Here is a 22,024-nt window from a genome sequence, read left to right on the forward strand (position 1 = left end):
TTAATTTGCATTTCTCTGATGATTAATGATGTTGAGCATCTTTACATATGAATATTGACCATCTGTATATCCTCTTTGGAGAAGTGTCTATTCAGATTCTTTGTCCATTCTTTAGTTGGATTTTTTGTTGTTGAATTGTTTAAGTTCTTTATAAATTTTGGATATTAACCCGTTATCAGATGTATCATTGGAGAGAATATGTTCTCCGATTCAGTGGGTTGTTTTCTCATTTTGTTGGTGGTTTCTTTTGCTGTGCAAAAACTTTTTAGTTTGATGGAGTCCCGCTTATTTATTTTTATTTTGCTTCCCTTGCTTGAGGAGATAGATCAGAAAAAATATTGCTACGAGAAATGTTTGAGATTTTACTGCTTATGTTTTCTTCTAGGATTTTTATGGTTTCAAGTCTTACATTTAAGTCTTTAATCAATTTTAAGTTTATTCTTGTGCATGGCATAAGTTGATCTAGTTTCTTTCTTTTTTTTTTTTTTTTTTGCATGTACCTGTTCAATTTTCCCAACATCATTTATTGAATAGACTATCTTTACCCTGTTGTATGCTCTTGCCTCTTTTGTCATATATTAATTGACCATCAAATATGGGTTTATTTCTGGGCTCTCTATTCTGTTCCATTGATCTATATGTCTGTCTTTATGCCAGTACCATGTTGCTTTGATTACTATGGCCTTGTAGTATAGATTGATATCAGCTAAGGTGATTGATTCCTCAAACTTTGTTCTTCTTTTTCAAGATTGCTATTGCTATTCGGGGTCTTTTGTGCTCCTACTTCATGGGCCTTCCTGAGTGATCCAATCCCAGCAAATTGCCCTGTGTGTAGTGCCAGTGGCCTGCTCCACTGATGAGCCTGAGTCACCCCAGTCTCATGGTGTATGTCAACTGCTCTCTTCTAGCTTATAAATTCCTCAGGAATCAGGGATGTGTCCCCTTCGTCCCTTCCATCTTTCTCCACAATGTTGCCTCATGACCAGGCACACAGTAGTAACAGTAATATATATATATATATAATCTTCAGTGAATAGGAGAATTGGGCTTCGAGTCTACACTGTTTTCTCACCCATCCAACAAATGTTTAGTACGTGCTTAATTTGAAGCAGTCCTTGTGCTGGGCCCTGAAGCAATAATCATCAGTAAAAATCACAAGGAATTCCCAATTTGATAGAGAAGATTGGCTTGTATAAGAAGGAGTACTAGAATGGAAGTGAGTCATGTCTGGGAGGGCTGAGGAGGAGAGGTGGACTCTACCTGAGATGAATAAGGGGGTGACAGAGTTGGCAGTTATTCTGTCCAGCATGATCTCTTCCTCTTCTGATAACAGCACCATGATTTTCCATTAGGAAAACACTCCTGCATCATCCTTTGTCCAGGTGTTACCTGGGGCTGATTACACCCTATGGCTCCCAGGATGGACACGACACTTGAGCCTGGTCAGTGAGAGCAGCATACACTCTTGGCCACAGGGAACATTTCAGGCGTGGGCATCCAGCAGAGCCAATGATGTTGGTATTGGCACTTCTACTGGAGCACTTGAGAAATAGAAGTCCCTGTTCTCCTGGGGAGACTAAAGCTGACAGAAGAATGAACACAGAGATGCTCATGACTATCTTGTCACCATAAGAAGAGAAACTCCATAAAAAAAACAGAGCCAAGAGGTGGGAAGATCTAATGGAATCAGTTGAGGGCCAGGATCCAGCCATGCGTGAAGTTGCCTATTGACAGATTTCAGTTTACTGAGCCAATATAGTCTTTTCATGCTTAAGCCAGTCTGCATTGCATTCTGTCACACTAAAAGAATCCTAACTGACCCAAGTTTCACAGACAAGGTATTAAAGACAGTCAGTGAATGATGAGTAGGAATCCATTAGGCAGGGAAGGAGGGCCTTGCATGGGGTACAGGTGTGTGTGACGAGTAGGAATCCATTAGGCAGGAAGGAGGCACAATGACATTGAGATGTAGAGTGGCAAGACATGCTGAGATGCGCTGGGGTCAAACCTGGGTGTCTGGTCTGCTTCGCCTTACCTTTTTATCGTGCCCTACCCCGTGAGGACAGTTATTGGCCGATATAGTAAGTGTTACTGTTTCATTCATGGAGGTAAAGGTGACTAGAATGGAGTCCTGCCCCAGCACCGTCAGCTTCATTTGCTCATTCACCTGTAGATGAAAAAAAAAACGACACAAAAAAAACAGTATTCAGCGGGCCTGTGCTTCTATTGTTCACCCACCCTGATCCACCACAAAGCACAAAACCTTTCTTGGCTTGGTACTGAGGGAACTATAAAATCTTTCTGGTTCTTATGTTGGAATATAGCTTTCGTGGAGAAGAGAGAAGAATTCTAGTCTCTCTTTGGGGTACTGGTAAAAAAATAATAATGATGCCTTCTTACCCCTGTCCCTTCCCTTTTCAACCTAAGCTTGGAACCAACTGTGAGAGAGACACATGCATCAGCAGGCAAGTCAGCTATGGTTCTGGTAGAGCCATGTGGGGATACAGCTTGGGTCATAAGCCAACACTATCCTTGAATCAGATGCTGTGTCCATTCAGGCACCAGGTCTAATGATGAGCCTTGTTCTACAGCATAGAGCTGCCTTGGGAAGCTGACCATATGGCAGGGAGCATCAGAACATACCCCTCCACAGGTGGGTGTGCAGACAGCAAAAGGGAACCCAGCAGAGGCTGAGCCAGACATGCTCAGTCCCCCTCCTCCACAGTCACCAAATATGTCACCACTCTTCCCCTGAAAAAAAAGCCAAAGGAACTACTCCTTTTCACCACTTGCAAAAGGGTGGGATTTCCTATGTAGCAGTTTCAGGGAAGGTGAGCTGCCCTTATACCAACACACTCCATACTAAGAACTCTGAGTTAGGGATAAGTTTCAGTTTTTCCTCCTGTTAGCAAGCCATTGAGCCTCTCTGAAGTGCAAATCTTCAATATGAAATAGTTGAAACCCTAGTATTGGATTCAAATGAGATAAAGATTTTGGAAGTGGTTTCGTGAGCCACAAAGGCCCATACTGAACATGAGCAGGCATTCAGGATGTGGCAGAGCAACTCACACGTAAGGCCCCTGGATGGTTCATGTATGCAGTTATTTATGCACAGTGTTCCTACCAAAGGCCTAAGAGTCTGAAGCCTTAGGCAGCTGCATGATGATTCTCCCTTCAATGTTCAATGTCCCTGACCTATTACCACTCCCTCTCGCCCTCAGGACTCCTCTGAACTAAGAAAACACTCTCCATTTCACTCCTTCCATTTCCTTCTATTATTTCACTTGCTAGCTCAAAGGCCCACATTTAACTTCTTCACCAATGAGTCCCTTCCTCACTCTGAAGTCTGGATACTAGTCCCCTCCAGCAACCTGCGAACATTTGATCCATGGCTGTCTTCTTTTCAAGTCTTTTGATATCATCAAGCTTGTTGATCACACTCAAGAAAAATATCTATCCTCTCCAATTCCCCTTCTAGAGAGATGTAGAATAGAGCTGTGGATAAGAGCTCAAGCACTGCAGTTGGTTAAGGTTCAAAATATTGTTACTTACAAGTTGGGCAATTTTTTAAAAAAATATATTTTATTGATTTTTTACAGAGAGGAAAGGAGAGAGATAGAGAGTTAGAAACATCGATGAGAGAGAAACATCGATCAGATGCCCCCTGCACATCCCTCACTGGGGAAGTGCCTGCAACCCAGGTACATGCTCTTGACCGGAATCAAACCTGGGACCCTTCAGTCCACAGGCTGACGCTCTATCCATTGAGCCAAACCGGCTTCGGCACAAGTTGGGCAATTTTAGGCAAGTTACTTCCCTTCCCTGAGCCTGGGGCAATAATAGAATCTGCCTCCTACAGCAATGAGCAGATTTCATGAGATAAAACATGTAAAGGGCTTAGCTGTTTTTATTACCCCTGCTCCCTGGATGGTTTCTCTTTCTCTCCCCAAATGCCACCAATATAAACTCAGTTACTGCTCAACTGCTCAGGAGTTCATGAGCCAGCCCAATTATATGTATAAAATCTCCATCATCCCCAATTTCTCAACCTAGGATAGATGACTGTTGAATCCAATCAAAATATCTTAGAACGTATTGATCTTTGACCCTCTCAGAAACTTCTCTATATCCACCCAGAAGATACACGCTCCACTATGGAAACATCTATAATTCCCTTCTTCTCTCATTTATCCTTTATAGCCCATGCCTGAATACTGAATTCTTTTTTATTGAACTAGCTCTTTAAAAAAATATATTGGGACTACCCTTAGTCATGCGAGGTCTTCCTATCAGCCTATCCATTGATCTTTCTCTCTCCAGCTGACCTTCCATACAAATGCTAGACTAAACATACCAGCCTTCAACTTAAAAACCAGCTAGTTGGTTCTATTTCCAGTAGAGCTGAGTCAGCTCCTAAGAGGCTTGGAAAACAAAACAAAACAAACAAACAAAAAACACCAAGAAAACGACTACAAGTTATAAAACCACCCAAAGCTATGAATAAATAAAATAACAGGGCCCTACCTAGTTTGTCACAGTGGATAGAGCGTCTGCCTGCGAACCGAAGGGTCCCAGGTCCAATTCCGGTCAAGGGCACATGTCCAGGTTGCAGGCTTGATCCCCAGTAGGGGGCATACAGGAGGCAGCCAATTAATGATTCTCTCTCATCATTGATATTTCTCTCTCTCTCTCTTTCTCCCTTCCTCTCTGAAATCAATAAAAATATATTTTAAACATAAAACACAAAGAAAAAGAACAGGGAGACTTTGAAGAGTCAAAATTTAAAGGAAAGGACCAGCACGGGATGTTTTTCTATTTTACAGCTTTAGCCTAAAGACAGGCTACAGTCATGGCCCAAACTCCACCATTTTTCTGGTTCAAAGTATCAAAGAACAGAATCTGGGGCAACTACTATAAGGAAAGATTTCCAAAAGGGACAGAGGAAGAGAAATAGAGCCCTGAATTCTATACATAAATTGTCCACATTTCTGGGTGATCCCTGAACTACGCATGAGCAAGGCAGACTAAAGAGAATTTATAGCTAGGGAAACAAAAAAACTGAACTGAGATTTGAGCTGCTGCCCACTGTAGGTGAGACAGTTTGTGGTATGAGTCTAACCAAATTCCTTGACTGTTAAAACAAAAACATCAACACTCTTCAGAGAAATACATCAGAATCCAGAAACTCTACAACATAACATTCATAATATCAACAATCTAAAATTACTCAGCATGTGAAGAACCAGTGAAGTGTGAGCCATTCTCAAGGAAAAAGATAATCAAGGGAGGCCAACCCTATCTGATATGACCAAGATGTTGAGTTATCAGACAAAGACTTTAAAGCGGCCAATTTAACTATAGTTGATGAGATAAAGGAAAATATAATGAATGAAAAATATCAGAAATAGAATATACAGAAAAGAACTATATGGAAATTCTAGCAGTGAAAACACTGAAATTTTAAATTTCATTGGTCCTGCCATTATGGCTCAGTTGGTTGGAACACTGTTCTATGCACTGGAAAGTCGCAAGTTTAATTCCCAGTCAGGGCACATACCTAGACTGCAGGTTCAGTCCCTGGTTGGGGCATGAACGGGAGACAACCGATTGAAGATTCTCTCTCACATTGATGTTTCTTCTCTCTCCTTTCTTCCCTCTCTAAAAAAAAAAAACAGCAATAGGGTTAGCAGAATAGCAGAACAGAGATGACAGGATAAAGTTAGTGAATTTAGAGATAGAAAAGGAGAGACTGGAGTATAATTTTTTTCTAATGCAATAAGATTTCCTGAATATGATGAAAGACATTAATTTACAGACTCAAGAAGCTCAGTAAATCCCAAACAGAATAAATATTAAGACAACAACACCTAGAAATATTAAGACAACATATCCAAACTTAGAAACAAAGAAAAGGTGAAATCTTAAAAGAAACTAGAGAAAATGAACAATGATTTGAATAATTACAGACTTCTGATCATAAAATATGGAGATCAGACACAGTAGAACAACATATTTAAATGCTAAAACAAAACAAAACAAAACAAAATGTCAACCCAGAATCCTAAATCTGGGAAAAATACCCTTTAATAAAGACATTATTTTCCCAGGCCCAGTGCATGGGATTCATGCCGGCCTGCGGGGACTGGCCCGCTGTGGGAGCGCCACTCATCCCGGGCAGCTCATCCGGGTCAGCCAAGTGGCACTCCCACTGTGGGAGCGCACTGACCATCAAGGGGCAGCTCCTGCGTTGAGCGTCTGCCCCCTGGTGGTCAGTGCACAACATAGTGACTGGCCCACCAGTTGTTCTGGTTGTTCTGCCATTTGGTCACTGGGCTATTATTATATAGGATGAAAGAAAACAGAATGTGCTGCTTGCAGATCTATACTTCAAGAAATGCTAAAGGAAGCTCTTTGGGTTGGAAAGAAATGATACCAGAAAGAAACTTGGATTTTTCAGGGAGGAATGAGGAACACTGGAAATGCTATACTGGGTAAAAACAAATGGCCACTGCAGCCTTCAAGAAAGCATGCATGCTCTTCAGCCCGACATCCAATACCTCTCTCCTTCACACCTCAACAAATACTCCTCTTAGCCCCATTTCTTTCACAAGAGACACTTGTGAACTTTTAATAATACCACACTGAGTCCCAACTTTGACCTTTACAAATGCTACTCCCTCTACCCCAAATCCTCTCCCTTCCTTCTTCTATCTATGTAAATCATATGCATACACACTCATGTTACAACTCAAGGAACACTTTGTCTTCCAGGCTGCTCCTGACTGCCCCAGGCCTTGTGTATTTCTGTATGCAGTCCTAAGGAACAGAACAATGAACTGAAATACATTGCTAAAACATTTTGGTGATGTCAAAGCACCTTCCCTTCCATCTTTCATTCGGTTCTTACAAAAGCAGTTTGAGGCAGGAGAGCAGGTCTGATGACCCACCTTGTATAGGTGAGGTAACCAAGCTCAGAGAAACTAAGTGGTTTTCACACAGGTGTACAGCCAGAGCCTAGAAAAACTGGCACTAGTACTTGGCTCTCAGACTCTCATCCCAGTTCTCTGTCCACTTGGCCACACTGATATACCTCATATAGTGTCTGCCGGTAACCAATTTATAATCATCTTGCATTATAAACTTATCATACAGCTACAAAAAGTTAAATTTTAAGACACCAGCTCAATACACCCCTAGATTGAAAATCTTGAACCTGGCCAAGTATCAGAAATATTCATGAAAACTTCAAATTCCAGAACTTATAACAAACCAACTGAATCAGAATCTCTCTGGAAATATGCATTTTTAAAGTTCCATAGGTGATTCTGATACGCAACCAGAGCTGAGAACCTCTTCACTCATGACTAATCATCAAATAACTAATCCAAACTGTGGGGCAATGTGAGGAGAAATGGGTGTGGGGTGGGATGCCACAAAGAAGGGAAAGTCTGAGCAGAGGGATGAAGGAGGAGATTTTGGATTGGTAGAGAAAAGGGGGTTGCATTTCGGGCTTGTGTTGGGAAGGGGGGGGTCGGAAGATTGATATGTGTTCAGGAGATGGACTGTTTCTGAGCAGAGGTTCACTGATCTAAAGGGATCAGGATATAAGGATGAGAATGCAATGGCCAATGTAGAGGATAAATAGGAAGGGCAGGAGACAGGAGATTAGGGATAGGATGCCTGAACCCTACCATGCACTCCAAGAGTGTTTCTGTCCATAATCCTTACCTTAGGGCTCTTACTCTCAGGCCACTTTGAGTGGATTCTATGTTCTGTGATCTTTCTCTGACTCCCAACCCTATGAGCATGTCCCTCTCTCACAGCCCTTATTCATCTCTACCCTGTGTTCTTATTAACCCCCATCCAGAGCTTTGACTTCCTCAATGGATGTTGCTGATCTTTACATCCCCTAGATTGGTTACTCTCACCCAGGGTCAATTTTGTCCCCCAGGGGACATTTGGCAATGTCTGGTGATATATTTCGGTTGTCACAATTAGAGGAGGGTATATTACTGGCATCATGCTAAATATCCTACAGTTATAATTCAAGGAACATTGTAACAAAGAATTATCCATGCCCAAATGTCAGTGTGCTAAGAATGAGAAACTCAGGCTTAGATAATTGCTTTACTAACACTTAAACTTAAGTTACTATTTAATATGAGTAATTCAACATTGAATAATAAATTAATAAATCTGATTAATGGCTGTCTGAACAATCCAGTGAAGGAAAAAAGGATTTGGATCTGTCAGCCACCTTTGACTCCCAGATTTTTAAATTTCATAGGTAGTAAAGTTATAAAAACAAAAAACTGGAGAGATCAACATATAATTGCTAACTTTTCTTATTGCCATGTATAAGCATAAAAATAAAGCTACCAACTACTATAATGATTACTTCCTAAAATAAAGGACATTTAAACTATCAAAATGTAATATTAATAATAAAAATAACACAGGAAGATATTACCAAGAAAGGTCAGTATAGCAGCAAACAGTTGCTGTACGCTAGTGAAAAGTTCACTTTAGCCAGCCCTAGACCACTGCCCACCAACTTGGGAACCTCGGAATGAGACGACACGCTTCTGGAGAGCAGGGCTCTTGTCTTACAGGTACTCCTCTAACTCTTGCTGCTAAGCAGCCCAGGGAAGGCTGCCAAGGCTGCCCTACCTGTGCTGAGAACCCCTACCTTATATTCCAAGGAGAGCAAAGTCTCTGTCTTAGAAGCCCAGCTCCACTTGTGGACTGCATAGCCCTTGTAGTCGTTGGTGGTCCCGCCTTCCTCATCCAAGACCAAGACATATGGGCAGCTAGGAGAGACACATAGGTGAGGAGCTGCCACCAGGCCCCTGAAGGAAGCCCTCATTACTACTGGCAATAGGCAGGCAGGGTTCTGAGACTCTGCCCCAGCTGGAGAAAGCATGGTTTCCTGCAGCAGCCTCACTTCTCTTGCCTAATATGGTGTGAGGTCCCTTCAGTCCTGTTGATCCTACTGGGAGAATTGTTGGGAAGGGCAGTTCTGAGGGAGATGATGGAGGCTCCAGGCCAAACCCAGAGGGACAGAAATGGAATGTGTACCCTGTGGCCTAGGATCCTGAATATACAAGATCTTAGTTATCAAAATGGGAACATCTATAACATGAAAGTAAGTCATTTCTTTTAAGAACAGTTCCTTATGAAAGGCCAAGCAAAACACAAGTATTGGCTAGCAAAAATATGTGCTTCTTTTAAAACACCCCACAGAAGTGGTGCCTGTGGCTTCTACTTCACTTTCTCTTGGTTTAAACACTTCTCTCCACTAAAGAATTGTTCCATTAATCTAGCCAAAAATCAAGATCTTAGTGCTGTGGGGATATAAATGAAGTAGGTCTTGAAGAGCTGCCATTCTCATCAGCTATGATAATACTGATGTAGCAAGTGAGGGCCTCAAAGTACCTATGTTTCTGTAGGCATTGCCTTGTGGCCTTAACTTCTGAACACTGCCTGACCTCTCCTTTCCCCAAGGACTCCTACTTGCACCCTCTGTCCTGCGCCCCCCTTTGTCACTCTCAGAGATACTTCCATGGGGCCATAATTCCTTCAACCCACTCACCAGGACTTTAGGTTGTAGTGAACGCAGCCCTGGCCTTCAGCATTGAACAGGGCCAGGAAGGAGAAGTTGGGTGTGTCATTAAAGAGTAAGGTGATGGTTCTCCCTCCGCAGCACGTGGGGATCTGACACATGGCAATGTTTCCGGAGGGATAGCTGGCAGAAATGGTTAAGTAGAACTAACAAAAAACTCTCCAGGTTCTATTCTCAGATGCCCCATGGAAAGCAAGTCTACAAATCTGTTGTCTAAATGATACATCATTCCTAGTTTTTAAAGACCCTCCCTGAACTTTGCATAACAACTCATTGACTGTGGACCTGTTGCTTTCCTGTATCTTCTTTATAGTCCACACAACCACCCTGTGGTAAATATTATCATCTCCATCTCACAGATGAATAGGGTTTCCCTGCATTTGAGGGGGTCCGTGGGATATGGGACTTTCACTGCTAAAATCAGGGAAGCCCTTGGCAAACCAGGATGAGTTGACTATCATACAGATGAGAAATTCAAGGTGCAAAGAAATGGTCTGCCTCACATCACACCATAAGGAAGTGGCAGAGCCAGTATACTGAGGCCAGTAATATCTCTAATCTGTTAGGCTGCCTCCCCTTCTGACCAATCTAGGAGAGCAGCCAACGTCTAGCTGCTCATTTCCTACCAAGAGGCCCCCAGAAACATTGGTCCCAAATAAGAGGGGTATAGTGAGGGCAGTTACTATCCTGTTTGCAGGGATTTCAGAAGTACCCCATATGGAAAAATTTCAGTGATTGGTACTAGGATCCACCCTCTTAATCCTTTTCCACCAGCTCATAAATAATCAACAGAAATGCTAAAAGTAAACAAATAGAAAATTTGAGGCTGAATAGTATAATAAATAAAATGAAAAAATTCACTGGATGGGTTTATCAGTAGATTGCCACAGTAGAAGAAAAAAAATCAGTAAACTTGAAGAGAGATAAATTGAAATTATCCAGCCTGAGACATGGAAAAATAAAAAAAGAATGAAGAAAAATTAACAGAAATCAGGAGACCTGTGGGAGACTATCAAATTGAGCAACACATACGTAACAAGAGCACCAGTAGAGGAGAGAGAGAAGGGGGCAAAAAGAATATTTGAATAAATAATCAATAAAAACTCTCCAAATTTTATGAAAGACACCAATCTACACAATAAAGAGACTCAACAAATTCCAAGTAGGATAAATTTAAAAATAGCCACACTGAGACACATTAGTATCAAACTGCCAATAGACATAGACAGAGAGAATCCTGAAAGCAGCAAGAGAAAAGATACTTGTCATGTACAAGGGATCTTCAATAAGATTAATGGCCAATTTATCATTAGAAGCCATGGAGGCCAAAAGGCAATAGAATGGATTATTTATAGAGCTGAAAGGAAAAAAAATCTGTCAACCAAGAATTCTGTATTAAGCAAAACTATCCTTCAAAAAAATGAAGGAGAAATTAAGACTTTCCAAATAAACAAAGGGTGTTAAATGGAGTCCTTCAGGCTGAGATGAAAGTACACTTGGCAATAACTCAAAGACATGCAAAGAAAAAGAGGACATCAGTAAAGTAACTCTATAAGTAAATATAAAAGCCAATATTATAGTATTTTTTTTGTTTATAATTCCTTTCTTTCCTATGTGATTTGAAAAAGCAAATGCATAAAATAATTGTAAATCTATGTTAATGGCATACTTCAGCTGAACTTTGCACATCAAATGAACTTCGGGCATTTAAACTGAGCAGGGCCAATTGAACTGAATGAGTCAATTGAAAAAAAAATCCACCTATCAGTGGACCAGCACAATTAATACCTGCCATGCTCAAGGGTCAACTGTATAATGTGGAAGAACGTCAAAAAAAATTATGCTAAGTGAAAGCAGCCAGATATAAAAGAGCACATGTTGCATGATTTTACTTATAAGAAATATTTGGAGTAGGCAAATACATAGAGGTGAAAAGCAAATTAGCAGTCATCAGGAAGGGTAGAGGAAGGAAAATGGAAGTGATTATTTAAAAGGTATGGGGCTTCCTTTTGGGGTGATGAAAGTCTGGAAATAAATAGTGGTGATGGTTGTATAATATTGTGAATGCACTTGATACCATTGGTTAAAATGGTACATTTTATGTTATGAGCAGTTTATCATATTAAAAAATGCTTACCTCACACTATGGTTCTGAGTGATCAACACATCTCTAAAGGAATAGTGCTGAGCACAGTACTGAACACAGAGTGACCAAGGTTTATATCTTTACTAGAGGCCCATTGCACGAAACTCGTGCACAAGGGAGCGGGGACCCTCAGCCGGGCCTGCACCCTCTCACAGTCCAGGACCCCTTGAGAGTTGTCTGCCTGCCGGCTTAGGCAGACATCCCTCTCACAATCCAGGATCCCTTGCTCCTTACCGCCTGCCTACTTGCTCTTTACCACTTGGCTCACTGCTCCTTAGCGGCAGGCTCCTTACTGCTCGGCTCACTGATCCTTAGCGCTGCTGCGGAGGCAGGAGAGGCTCCTGCCACCACCCGTTGTGCCCGTGAGCTAGGCTTCTGGCTGAGTGGTGCTCCCCCTGCTGGAGCGCACTGACCATCAGGGGGCAGCTCCTGTGTTGAGCATCTGCCCTTGGTGATCAGTGCGCATCATAGCAATCAGTTGTTCTGCTGTAACTGTCACTTAGGCTTTTATTATATAGATATCAATGTGATGAGTTTATATCTTCATATGAAAAAGGACGTTGAGGGAAATTTGGAGGGAAATCAACGACTAAGGCAGCGGTTCTCAACCTGTGGGTCACACCCCTTTAGCGGTCGAACGACCCTTTCACAGGGGTCGCCTAAGACCATCCTGCATATCAGATATTTACATTACAATTCATAACAGTAGCAATATTACAGTTATGAAGTAGCAACGAAAATAATTTTATGGTTGGGTCACAACATGAGGAACTGTATTTAAAGGGCCAGAAGGTTGAGAACCACTGGACTAAGGGAAGAGATTCAGGGAAATGCTGACAACCCAAATGAAACACATTTTGGGATGGTTCTGGGGTCTGCCCATCAGGAGCTTTTTGGCATTTCAAGGGCAGAAATATTATTTCTACCTGAGAGCTTTTCCCAGTATCTCTGTGAAAATAGAATCAATTGCTGAACCTACTATTCTGTGAAGCCATGAGAAGAGAGAAGGGTTTTCCAAACATTTTCTTTACTCAAGAAGGATCCAACAGCTGCATCGTGTGTTTTAACCATTTGAACACAATAACAGAATTTCTCCTTCAAGATCACTGGGTCTAACTTCCTCATCTTATAATGGAGGGAAGTGAGGCCCAAAGAGATAAAGTGACTTGTGCACAGTCACCAAGAAGAACTAAGCCCCAAACCCAGACCTCCTGGGACTCCCAAATAGGAAACACATTAATTGCCAGGATGTGTTCATTGTTGGGGTATGAGTCAAGCATGCTAGTAGCAATGGCCTGCAGGTTTTGGGTGGTCCCACCCAGGTTGGGCTTGGGAATCTGGGACAGGTGAGAAAACATGGAGCCTAGCAGGCTGGTGTTGGGCCCTGATTGTAAACTAGTCCACCCTCTCTGGTCCCACCAATAATCTAATAACCTTCATGAGGAGCTCAGGGGGATGATCCTATCCAATGCAGTGTAAAGTTAGAAAAGGGGGGAGAGGGAAGCCCCATGACCCATAGGGAGCAGCAGCTACCCTGGAAGGAGTTTGCTGTGTTCAATATTACAGGGCACATTAGAAGCAGGGCTGAGCAGGGTGTGATGAATGGACTCATTTACAGTCATAGAAACAATATGATTCCTTTGACAGGGCACTTAAATTATGAATTCCCAGTTCAGTGGAGAGGAGGCCCAATGAATTGAGGGGGGTGTTGCCAAGCAGACCTGTCTGGACAGCTTGTTTGACAGCTCAGAGAGCTGCCCTATTCTCCAAAGGTGGAGGACACAATACCCAGTGGTTTAATCCATCCCCTTCCATATTCTCTATTTTGCTCTCTGTTGGAGGAAACAATCCTAAAAGGCATTAAAACGGTGCCAGAGAGAGGGCCCTAAATAGAGGTGAGGCAGCCCTGAATCCAGGCCTGGCTCTGCCACCAAATTCCTTTTGTGACATTAAATGACTCTGACTATCCATTCCTAAAATGAAAGGACAAGACTGAATAATGGCTTAGTGTCTCCCCCTTTGACATCTTGTCCAACTCAGACTGCAAAACCCGGAATAAGTGTTTCGCCCTGAGTTTGGCCTTACTGACAAATGGGTTGGGCATCTGTGGTCTGGTCAGGCTCTAGAACATGTTGGGGAGTTGGTAACAGGATCTCTACAAGAAACGTAGGGGTCCAAGGTGACTTCCCACCCAGATGTTCTCCAAAAGGAGTCCTCTCTGACCTAGAAATTACTCTTATGATCCTGGAGGACCTGTCACCAGGTTTCTTGGATTAACTGAAAAAACCAAAGTAAATACTCAGGCCCTGAAGTTCTCTAGGGCTAAGTTGCTGGGGACAAGGGGCAGCCCCAAATAAAAGGATACTAAACGAAGGAAGACCCATCACAGAAGGTGTAATGCAACTTGATGTTCTTCTTGCCTCCTTTCCACTCCTGAGACTGCCGAATGAAGTGAGCATGGGAGACGGAAGGCTGGTGAGGAGTGGGAGTGGGAGTCTGAGTACCTTGAAGGTGAGGGTGATAGGAGCTCACAGTTGACCCCGAAGGAATGGGCATCTTTGCCGCGTAGTTGCGTAACATCATGGGGCAGAAGACATTCTTCCCTTTCCACGAGGTCCTTTCGGCTTCTCTGCAGGGAAAACCAGCATATCTTCTAGCCACTTGGCTCTCTCACCAGTGAAGTTCTCTACAGCCCCTCCCCAGCTCCTAGAACTCCCATCTCATTCCCTATCCCAAAAGTACCTGTCCCCACCTCTTACCCTCATCCTTAAAGTTAGTATTTTTAGGAAGAACTGGGAAGAGACTGGTGCAGCTCTTGAGACCAGACCTTTCCATCTTTAGCGCTAGGTAAGGACCAAGGAGTAGAACTGTGTGCTGAAGGGGAACCTGGGGGAGTTGGAGGCTTTGCTCACCCTCTAGTCCTGAGGTTACCGGGAAAGAGAGCTTCCTTCCAGAATGTAATAATAAGGAGTAAAACTGAGCGGCTTCCTTTTATCCATGTTCTGTAGCCGTAGTAATATTCAATGGCCCAGGGAGCCCAAGACATATATGCCTTAGAGGTGACTAAGTTTCAAGTCCTTTATCGCCCATAGTTTGGGCTTCAGAAAAATGTAGACTTAACTTGCTAGGACTTGTTGGATCCATCTATCATAATAAAAGCGTAATATGCTAATTAGACCAGATGACCTTCTGTGAGGGAAGCCAGGGCTGTGAGGGAAGCTCGGGTCATGGGTGCCTGCTGGCGGCTGGTGGGAAGCCCAGGTCCCGGGTGCCAGAGGGAAGCTGGTGCCGGCAGTCAGGGGGAAGGAAGGCCTACTCTTGCATGAATTTCATGCATTGGGCCTCTAGTAATATCAAAAATATCATTAATCATCCATGTCAATTTTTTGAGAGATACTTCCTTTTTTTTTTTTTTTTTTTGCAGAACTCTGACAAATTATGCTAAGAAAAAAAAACATTCAGGGCACAAAGGTTGTATATGCTAAGAAGTCCCGTAAAGGATATGGTATCACGGGTGAGAAGGCAAAGATCAATGCCTTGGGGTCAGGCCCACCAAGCTGCGGGACTTCAAGCAATGCCTCAGTTTCCCCACCCACAAAATGGGCATCAATCCCATCTTCCTCATAAGGCCATACAAGGACTGAAAGGATTGTGAGGAAGGACTGGGAACGAGTCATCACCTTGTCACTATTATTAGGGGTACTGGGTAGCTGACACTTCCTGGTACTCAGACACTTTTGCGATTTTCCCCTTTATGCACACACAGATGATTGCCAGCCCTGCCCTCCTCTCCGATCTACCCCCAACTTCTAAAATGCTCACATATGACGACACATCTCTTGCAGCTTCTCCCGGGCCTCAGGACAGGGGTCACTGATCTCCACGTTGTCAGAGGCAGTTCCTGTTTCTCGTTGAGAGGGTGATGAGGTTATCTCTTCAAAATTTTTCATTTTGCCTATAGTTGTAAAAAGGTTAGGGACAGAGTTTTAGAAAATGGTTTCTCCTGGGGAAGAGTGGTGGGGTGGGGATCAGAAGAACCACATCTCCTGAGAGTCAAAATAATCAAGAGAATCATTTATGCTTCCTGGGCACAGGTCACTGATAAAACAGATGTCACTCTGCAAGTCAACCAAGAGTGTGTGCGGAGCATACTTGTACAGAGTGATGAATCCAGCTATGCTTCCCCAAGGGCAGCCTGGTTGTAGGTGGGGGGGACATAGATGTGCCTGCCATGGATGCCAATATGATTACCTTCTGATGTTTCTGATTAAACAAAAAAGTTTCAATTCCATCTCAATTGGCTTGAACACTTCTCTGATGTTGGCTAATCTCAGGCCTTCTGCAGAGGGTATTGTGGCTCCATTGAGAATTGGACTGTAGTTTTTTTTTTTTAATATTGTGATAAAATTCACGTAACTTTACTATCTCAAACATTTTTAAGTGTACAGTTCAGTGGTATTAAATACATTCACACTGTTGCACAACTACCACCACTATCCAGCTCTATAACTCTTTTCATCTTGTAAAATTAAAACTTTGTACCCATTAGACCAGTGGTTCTCAACCTTGGCTGCACATTAGAATCACCTGGGAATCTTTTTAAAATCCTGATTTCTGGGCCTCATCCTCCAGAAATTGTTTCTTTGTTACTAATGTTGTGGCCTCACCCCATAACAAAGAAACAGAATTTCCAGAGGATGAGGCCCAGAAATGAGGATTTTAAAGAAAGATTCCCAGGTGATTCTAATGTGCAACCAAAGTTGAGAACCACTGCATTAGACAATAACTTCTATTCCCCCTCTCCTAGATCCTGAAAAATACCATCCCACTTTCTGTCTCTATGGTTTTGACAGTAATGAATCAAGCTATGCTTCCCCAAAGGCAGCCTGTTTTACTTATATATGAGGTATAAGTAAAAAAAAAAAATTACTTATACCTCATATAAGTAGATTCATACAGTATTTGTCTTTGTGTGACTGCTTTATTTCAGGTGGCACAAAGTCCTCAAGGTTCATCCATGTTATAGCATGTGTCAGAATTTCCTTCCTTTTAAAGGTTGAATAACGTTTCATTGTTACTGTAGATTGCATTTTCTTTATCCACTCATCCACTGATGGACACACGGGCTGCTTCCACATTTTAGCTATCGTGAATAATGCTGCTATGAACATGGGTGTACTAATATCACTCAGAGACCCTGTTTTTAATTCTCTTGAAATATACCCAGATATGGAATTGCTGGATCTTATGGTAATTCCATTTTTTGTTTTTTGAGGAATTGCCACACAGTGTTCTACAGTGGCTGTACCATTTTATATTCCCATCAGCAGTGCACAAGAGTATATCCATCCTCTTCCACTCTTGTTTTTTTTTGTTTTTGTGATAGTAGATATCCTACTTGGGTAGGATGAGGTAGCATCTTATTATAGTTTTGATTTGTATTTCCCTAATTATTAGTGATATTAAACATCTTTCATGTGCTGATTGGCTATTTTATATGTTCTTTGGAGAAATATATTTTCAAGTGCTTTGCCCATTTTAATTCAGCTTGCTTTTTTTGTTGTTGAATATTATATGTTCTCTATATATTCTGGATATTAATCCTTATGAGATATGATTTACAAATATTTTCTCCAATCTATGGACTGCCTTTTTACTCTTTGGATAGTGTCTTTTGATACACAAAGATTAAAAATTTTCATGAAGTCCAATTGGTCTATTTTTTCTTGTATTGCCTATGTCTGTAGTGTCATATCCAAGAAATCATTGTCAAATCCAATGTCATAAAGCTTTTCTCCAATGTTTTCTTCTAAGAGTTATATTGTTTTGGTTCTTACATTTAGGTCCTTGATCTATTTGAAGTTAATTTTTGTATATGGTGTTAAGTAAGGGTCCAACTTCATTCCTTTGCAGGTGGTTGTCTGGTTTTCCAGCACTACTTATTGAAAAGACTGTATTTCCCCATTGAACGGTCTGGGCACCCTTGTAAAATCATTTGATCATATATGCAAGAGTTTACTTCTGAGCTCTCTATTCTATTCCTTTGGTTTATATATCGGTCTCTATACCAATACCACACTGTAGCTTTGTAGTTAGTTTTAAAATCAGAAACTGTAAGTCCTCCAGTTTTCTTCTTTTTTCAAGATTGCTTTGGCTACTCAGAGGTCCCTTGAGATTCCATGTGAATTTTAGGATTTTTTTTCTATTTCTGAAAAAAACATAATTGGGGTTTGAATAGCAATTGCAATAAAACTGTAGACCACTCTAGGTGGTACTGACATTTTAATAATATTGTCTTCCAATCCATGAATGTAGAACATGTTTCCATTTACTTATGTCTCTTTTCATTTCTTCCAGCAACAATTTATAGTTTGCATTATACAAGTTTTTCACCTCCTTGGTTAATTCTTAAGTATTTTATTATTTTTGCTGCAATTATAAATGAAATTGTTTTTCTAGTTTCCTTTTCAGATTATTATCCTATATAATAAAGAGCAAATATGCTAATTAGACCAAACAGCAGAACAACTGTCCAGACGGTTGCTGTCTGGACAACCTTCAGGATGTAGCCAGGGCTGCGAGGGCCAGCTGAGGCTGTGAGGGCCAATTGTGGCAGCTGGGGCTGTACGGGCCGGCTGGGGCTGTGAGGGCCAAGCCCCTTGCCCAAATTTGAAAACGCAACTGATTTCTGTGTGTTGACTGTATCCTGCTACTTTTCTGATTTTTTTTTTTTTTTTTAGTTCTAACAGGTTTTTTGATGGGTCTCTAGGGTTTTTACACATAAGGTAATATCAACTGCAAACAGATAATTTTATTTCTTCCTTTCCAATTTGGATGCTTTTTATTCCCTTGTCTTACTGCTCTGGCTAGAATTTCCAGTACTATGTTGAATAGAGGTGGTTAAAGCAAGCATCCTTTCCTTGTTCCTAGTCTTAGACGAAAAGCTTTCAGTCTTTTTCCTGTAGTGTCTTTGGTTCTGGTATCAGGATAAGAGGCCTTATAGAATAAGTTGGGAAGTGTTCCCTCTTCAAATTTTTGGAAAAGTTTGAAAAAGGTTGGCATTAGTTTTTCTTTAAATGTCTGGACTACTGGAGCCATCAGGTCCAGGGCTTTTCTTTGTTGGGAGTTTTTTCATTACTGATTCAGTCTCCAGACTATGTTTATTCAAATGTTCTGTTTATCCACGATTTGGTCTTGGTTGGTTTTGTGCTTCTAAAAATCTTTCCATTTTATGTGGGTTACCCAATTTATTGGTGTCCAACTGTTCATAGTACTCCCTTGTAATCTTTTTTATTTCCATAAAATTAATAAATTCCACTTACTTTAGTAATCTGGGTCTTCTTTTTTCTTAGTTGATGTAGCTAAAGGTTTATCAAATGTGTCCATATTTTCAAATAATCACCTTCTAGTTTCATTGATTTTCTTTGTTGTTTTTTTTTTCCTATTCTCTATTTCATTTAACTCTGCTCTAATGCTCTAATCTTTATTATTTCCTTCCTTCTACAGTTGTAAAGTTAGATTTAGATCTTTCCTTTCTTTTAATCCTCACCCTAAAAAAATATTTTTATTGATATGAGAGAGAGAGATGATGGGGGCGTGGTGAGAGAGAGAGAGAGAGAGAGAGAGAGAGAGAGAGAGAGAGAGGCAAGAGTGAAAGGGAGGGGGAGAGACAGAGAGAGAGAAACATCGATGTGAGAGAGAAACATCAATTGGTTGCCTCCTGCTCATGCCCCAACTGGGGCCAGGGATCAAGCCTGCAACCAAGGTAGGTGCCCTTGACTGGGAATTGAACCCTCAATCCTTTGGTTCATGGGCTGACGCTCAAACCACTGAGAAAAACTGGCCAGGGATGTGGCAGTCTTTTAGAATATGTAGAAAAATGCAGTTACAAGCCATTGTTATAATACTGCTAGCTTTTAAACTGCCCAAGCTTTTACTTTCATTGAGATCTTTATTTCTCCACATGATTTCGAGGTACTGTCCAATGTACTTTCATTTCATCTTACAGGATTCCCTTGAGCATTTCTTGCAGGGTTAATCTAGTAATCATACACTCTCTCATGTTTGCTTATCTGGGAATGTTCTAATATCTCACTTTGAAGGACAGTTTTGCTGGATATAAAATTGTTAAAAAAAATTTATCTTTGTTTTTTAAAATTAAATCTTTATTGTTAAAAGTATTACATATGTCTCATTTTTCACCTTATGACTCTTTCTAGCCCACACCCACCACCCGCTCCATGCCTTCACCACACTATTGTCTGTGTCTGTGGGGAATGCATATATGCATATAAGTTCTTTTTTAAAAAATATATTTTACTTATTTTTTACAGAGAGGGAGGGAGAGGGATAGAGAGTCAGAAACATCGATGAGAGAGAAACATTGATCAGCCACCTCCCGCACACTCCCCACTGGGGATGTGCCTGCAACCAAGGCACATGCCCTTGACAGGAATTGAACCTTGGACCCTTGAGTCTGCAGGCTGATGCTCTAGCCACTGAGCCAAACCAGTCAGGGCATGCATATAAGTTCTTTGGTTAATCTCTTCCTGCTCCCCTCCCCCTTCCCTCTGAAATACATCAGTCTGTTGCATGCTTCAATGTCACTGGTTCTATTTTGCTCATCAGTTAATTTTGTTCATTAGATTCCACATATAAATGAGATCATGTGTACTTGTCTTTCTCTGTCTGGCTTATTTTACTTAGCATAATAATCTCCGGGTTTCTCCATGCTGTCTCAAAGGGTATGAGATCCTTCTTTTTTACTGCTGCATAACATTCCATGGTATAAATGTACCACAGCTTTTCTATCCACTCACCTACTGATGGGCATTTGTTTCAAGATCTTAGCTATTGTACATTGTGCTGATATGAACATAGGTGTGCACATCTTCTTTTTGATTGGTGTTTCAGACTTCTTAGAATATATTCCTAGAAGTGGGATCACTGAGCCAAATGGCAGTTCCATTTTTAACTTTTTGAGAAAATTCCAGTTACTCACAGTGGTTATATCAGTCCAAATTCCCACCAACAGTGTACCAAGTAGGGTTCCTTTTCCTCCACATCCTCGCCAGCATTTGCTGTTTGTTGACTTACTGATGGTAGCCATTCTGGCAGGTATGAGGTGGTACCTCATTTTTGTTTTAATTTTCATCTCTCTGATGATTAGTGACTCTGAGCATTTTTTTCATATGTTTCTTGGCCATTTGTATGTACTCTTTGGAGAAGTGTCTATTCAGGTCTTCTGTCCATTTCTTAAATGGATTGTTTGTCTTCCTTTTGTAGAGTTATATGAGTAATTATGTATTTTGTAAATTAACCATTTACCAAAAGTATCATTGTCAAATATATTCTCCCATTCAGTGAGTTCCCTTTTCATTTTGATGCTGATTGCCTTTGCTGTGAAGAAGCTTTTTAGTTTGATGTAGTGCCATTTGTTTAGTTTTTCCTTTTGTTTCTCTTGCTCTAGGCAACATATCTGTAAAAATTCTGCTAACATGAGATGTCAGATACTTTGCAGCCTACATTTTCTAATTGGATTTTTATGGTTTCATGGCTTACATTTTAAGTCTTTTATCCACTTTTAGTTTATCCTTATGTATAGTAGAAGTTGGTGATATAGTTTCGTATTTTTGGTTATGAGGGTCTTTTGGAGGAAGCCGTGCACACGCTCTAGTTTCATATTTTTGCATGTACTTGTCCAATTTTCCCAAAACCATTTATTGAAGTGACTGTATACTCCTTTGTATGCTTTTTCCTCCATTATCAAACATTAATTAACCATAATGGCTTGGATCAATTTCTGGGTTCTCTGTTCTGTTCCATTGATCTATGTGCCCGTTCTTGTGTCACTACCAGGCTGTTTTGATTACAGTGGCTTTGTATTATAACTTTATATTCAGTATTGTGATCCCTTCAACTTTGTTCTTCTTTCTCAAGATTGCTGTTTATTTAGAATCTTTTTTGGTTCTATATATAAGTTTTTGGAATGTCTGTTCTAGATTTTTAAAGTATGCCATTGGTATTTTAATAGGGATTGCATTGAACCTATACATTGCTTTAGGTAGTATGGCCATTTTAATGATGTTAATTCTATCAATCCATGAACATGGTATATTCTTCCACTTGTTTATATCTTCTTCTATGGATATAAAATTCTTTTAATTTTTTTATTAAGTTATTACATATGTGTCCTTATCCCCATGTTATCCCCTATCCCCCTCACTCATGCCCTCATGCCCCTGATGTCTGTGTCC

At 41.1% G+C, this 22,024-nt stretch overlaps 1 protein-coding gene across 1 annotated transcript in view; it reads right to left on the reverse strand.

The window, feature by feature from the left end:
• Nucleotides 1-22,024, reverse strand: part of LOC102755539 (chromosome unknown open reading frame, human C3orf20) — a 50,855-nt gene that overhangs the window by 16,653 nt on the left and 12,178 nt on the right. The window contains exons 6-10 of the mRNA XM_015560401.1: nt 15,591-15,723; nt 14,134-14,397; nt 9,593-9,745; nt 8,690-8,810; nt 2,036-2,167 (exon numbers count right to left, since the gene is read on the reverse strand). Of these exons, the coding sequence (XP_015415887.1) occupies nt 2,036-2,167; nt 8,690-8,810; nt 9,593-9,745; nt 14,134-14,397; nt 15,591-15,723 (803 nt within the window). The remainder of the gene's footprint in view (nt 1-2,035; nt 2,168-8,689; nt 8,811-9,592; nt 9,746-14,133; nt 14,398-15,590; nt 15,724-22,024) is intronic.

This window comes from Myotis davidii, unplaced genomic scaffold (assembly GCF_000327345.1).
Source record: "Myotis davidii unplaced genomic scaffold, ASM32734v1 scaffold73, whole genome shotgun sequence".
NCBI lineage: Eukaryota > Metazoa > Chordata > Mammalia > Chiroptera > Vespertilionidae > Myotis > Myotis davidii.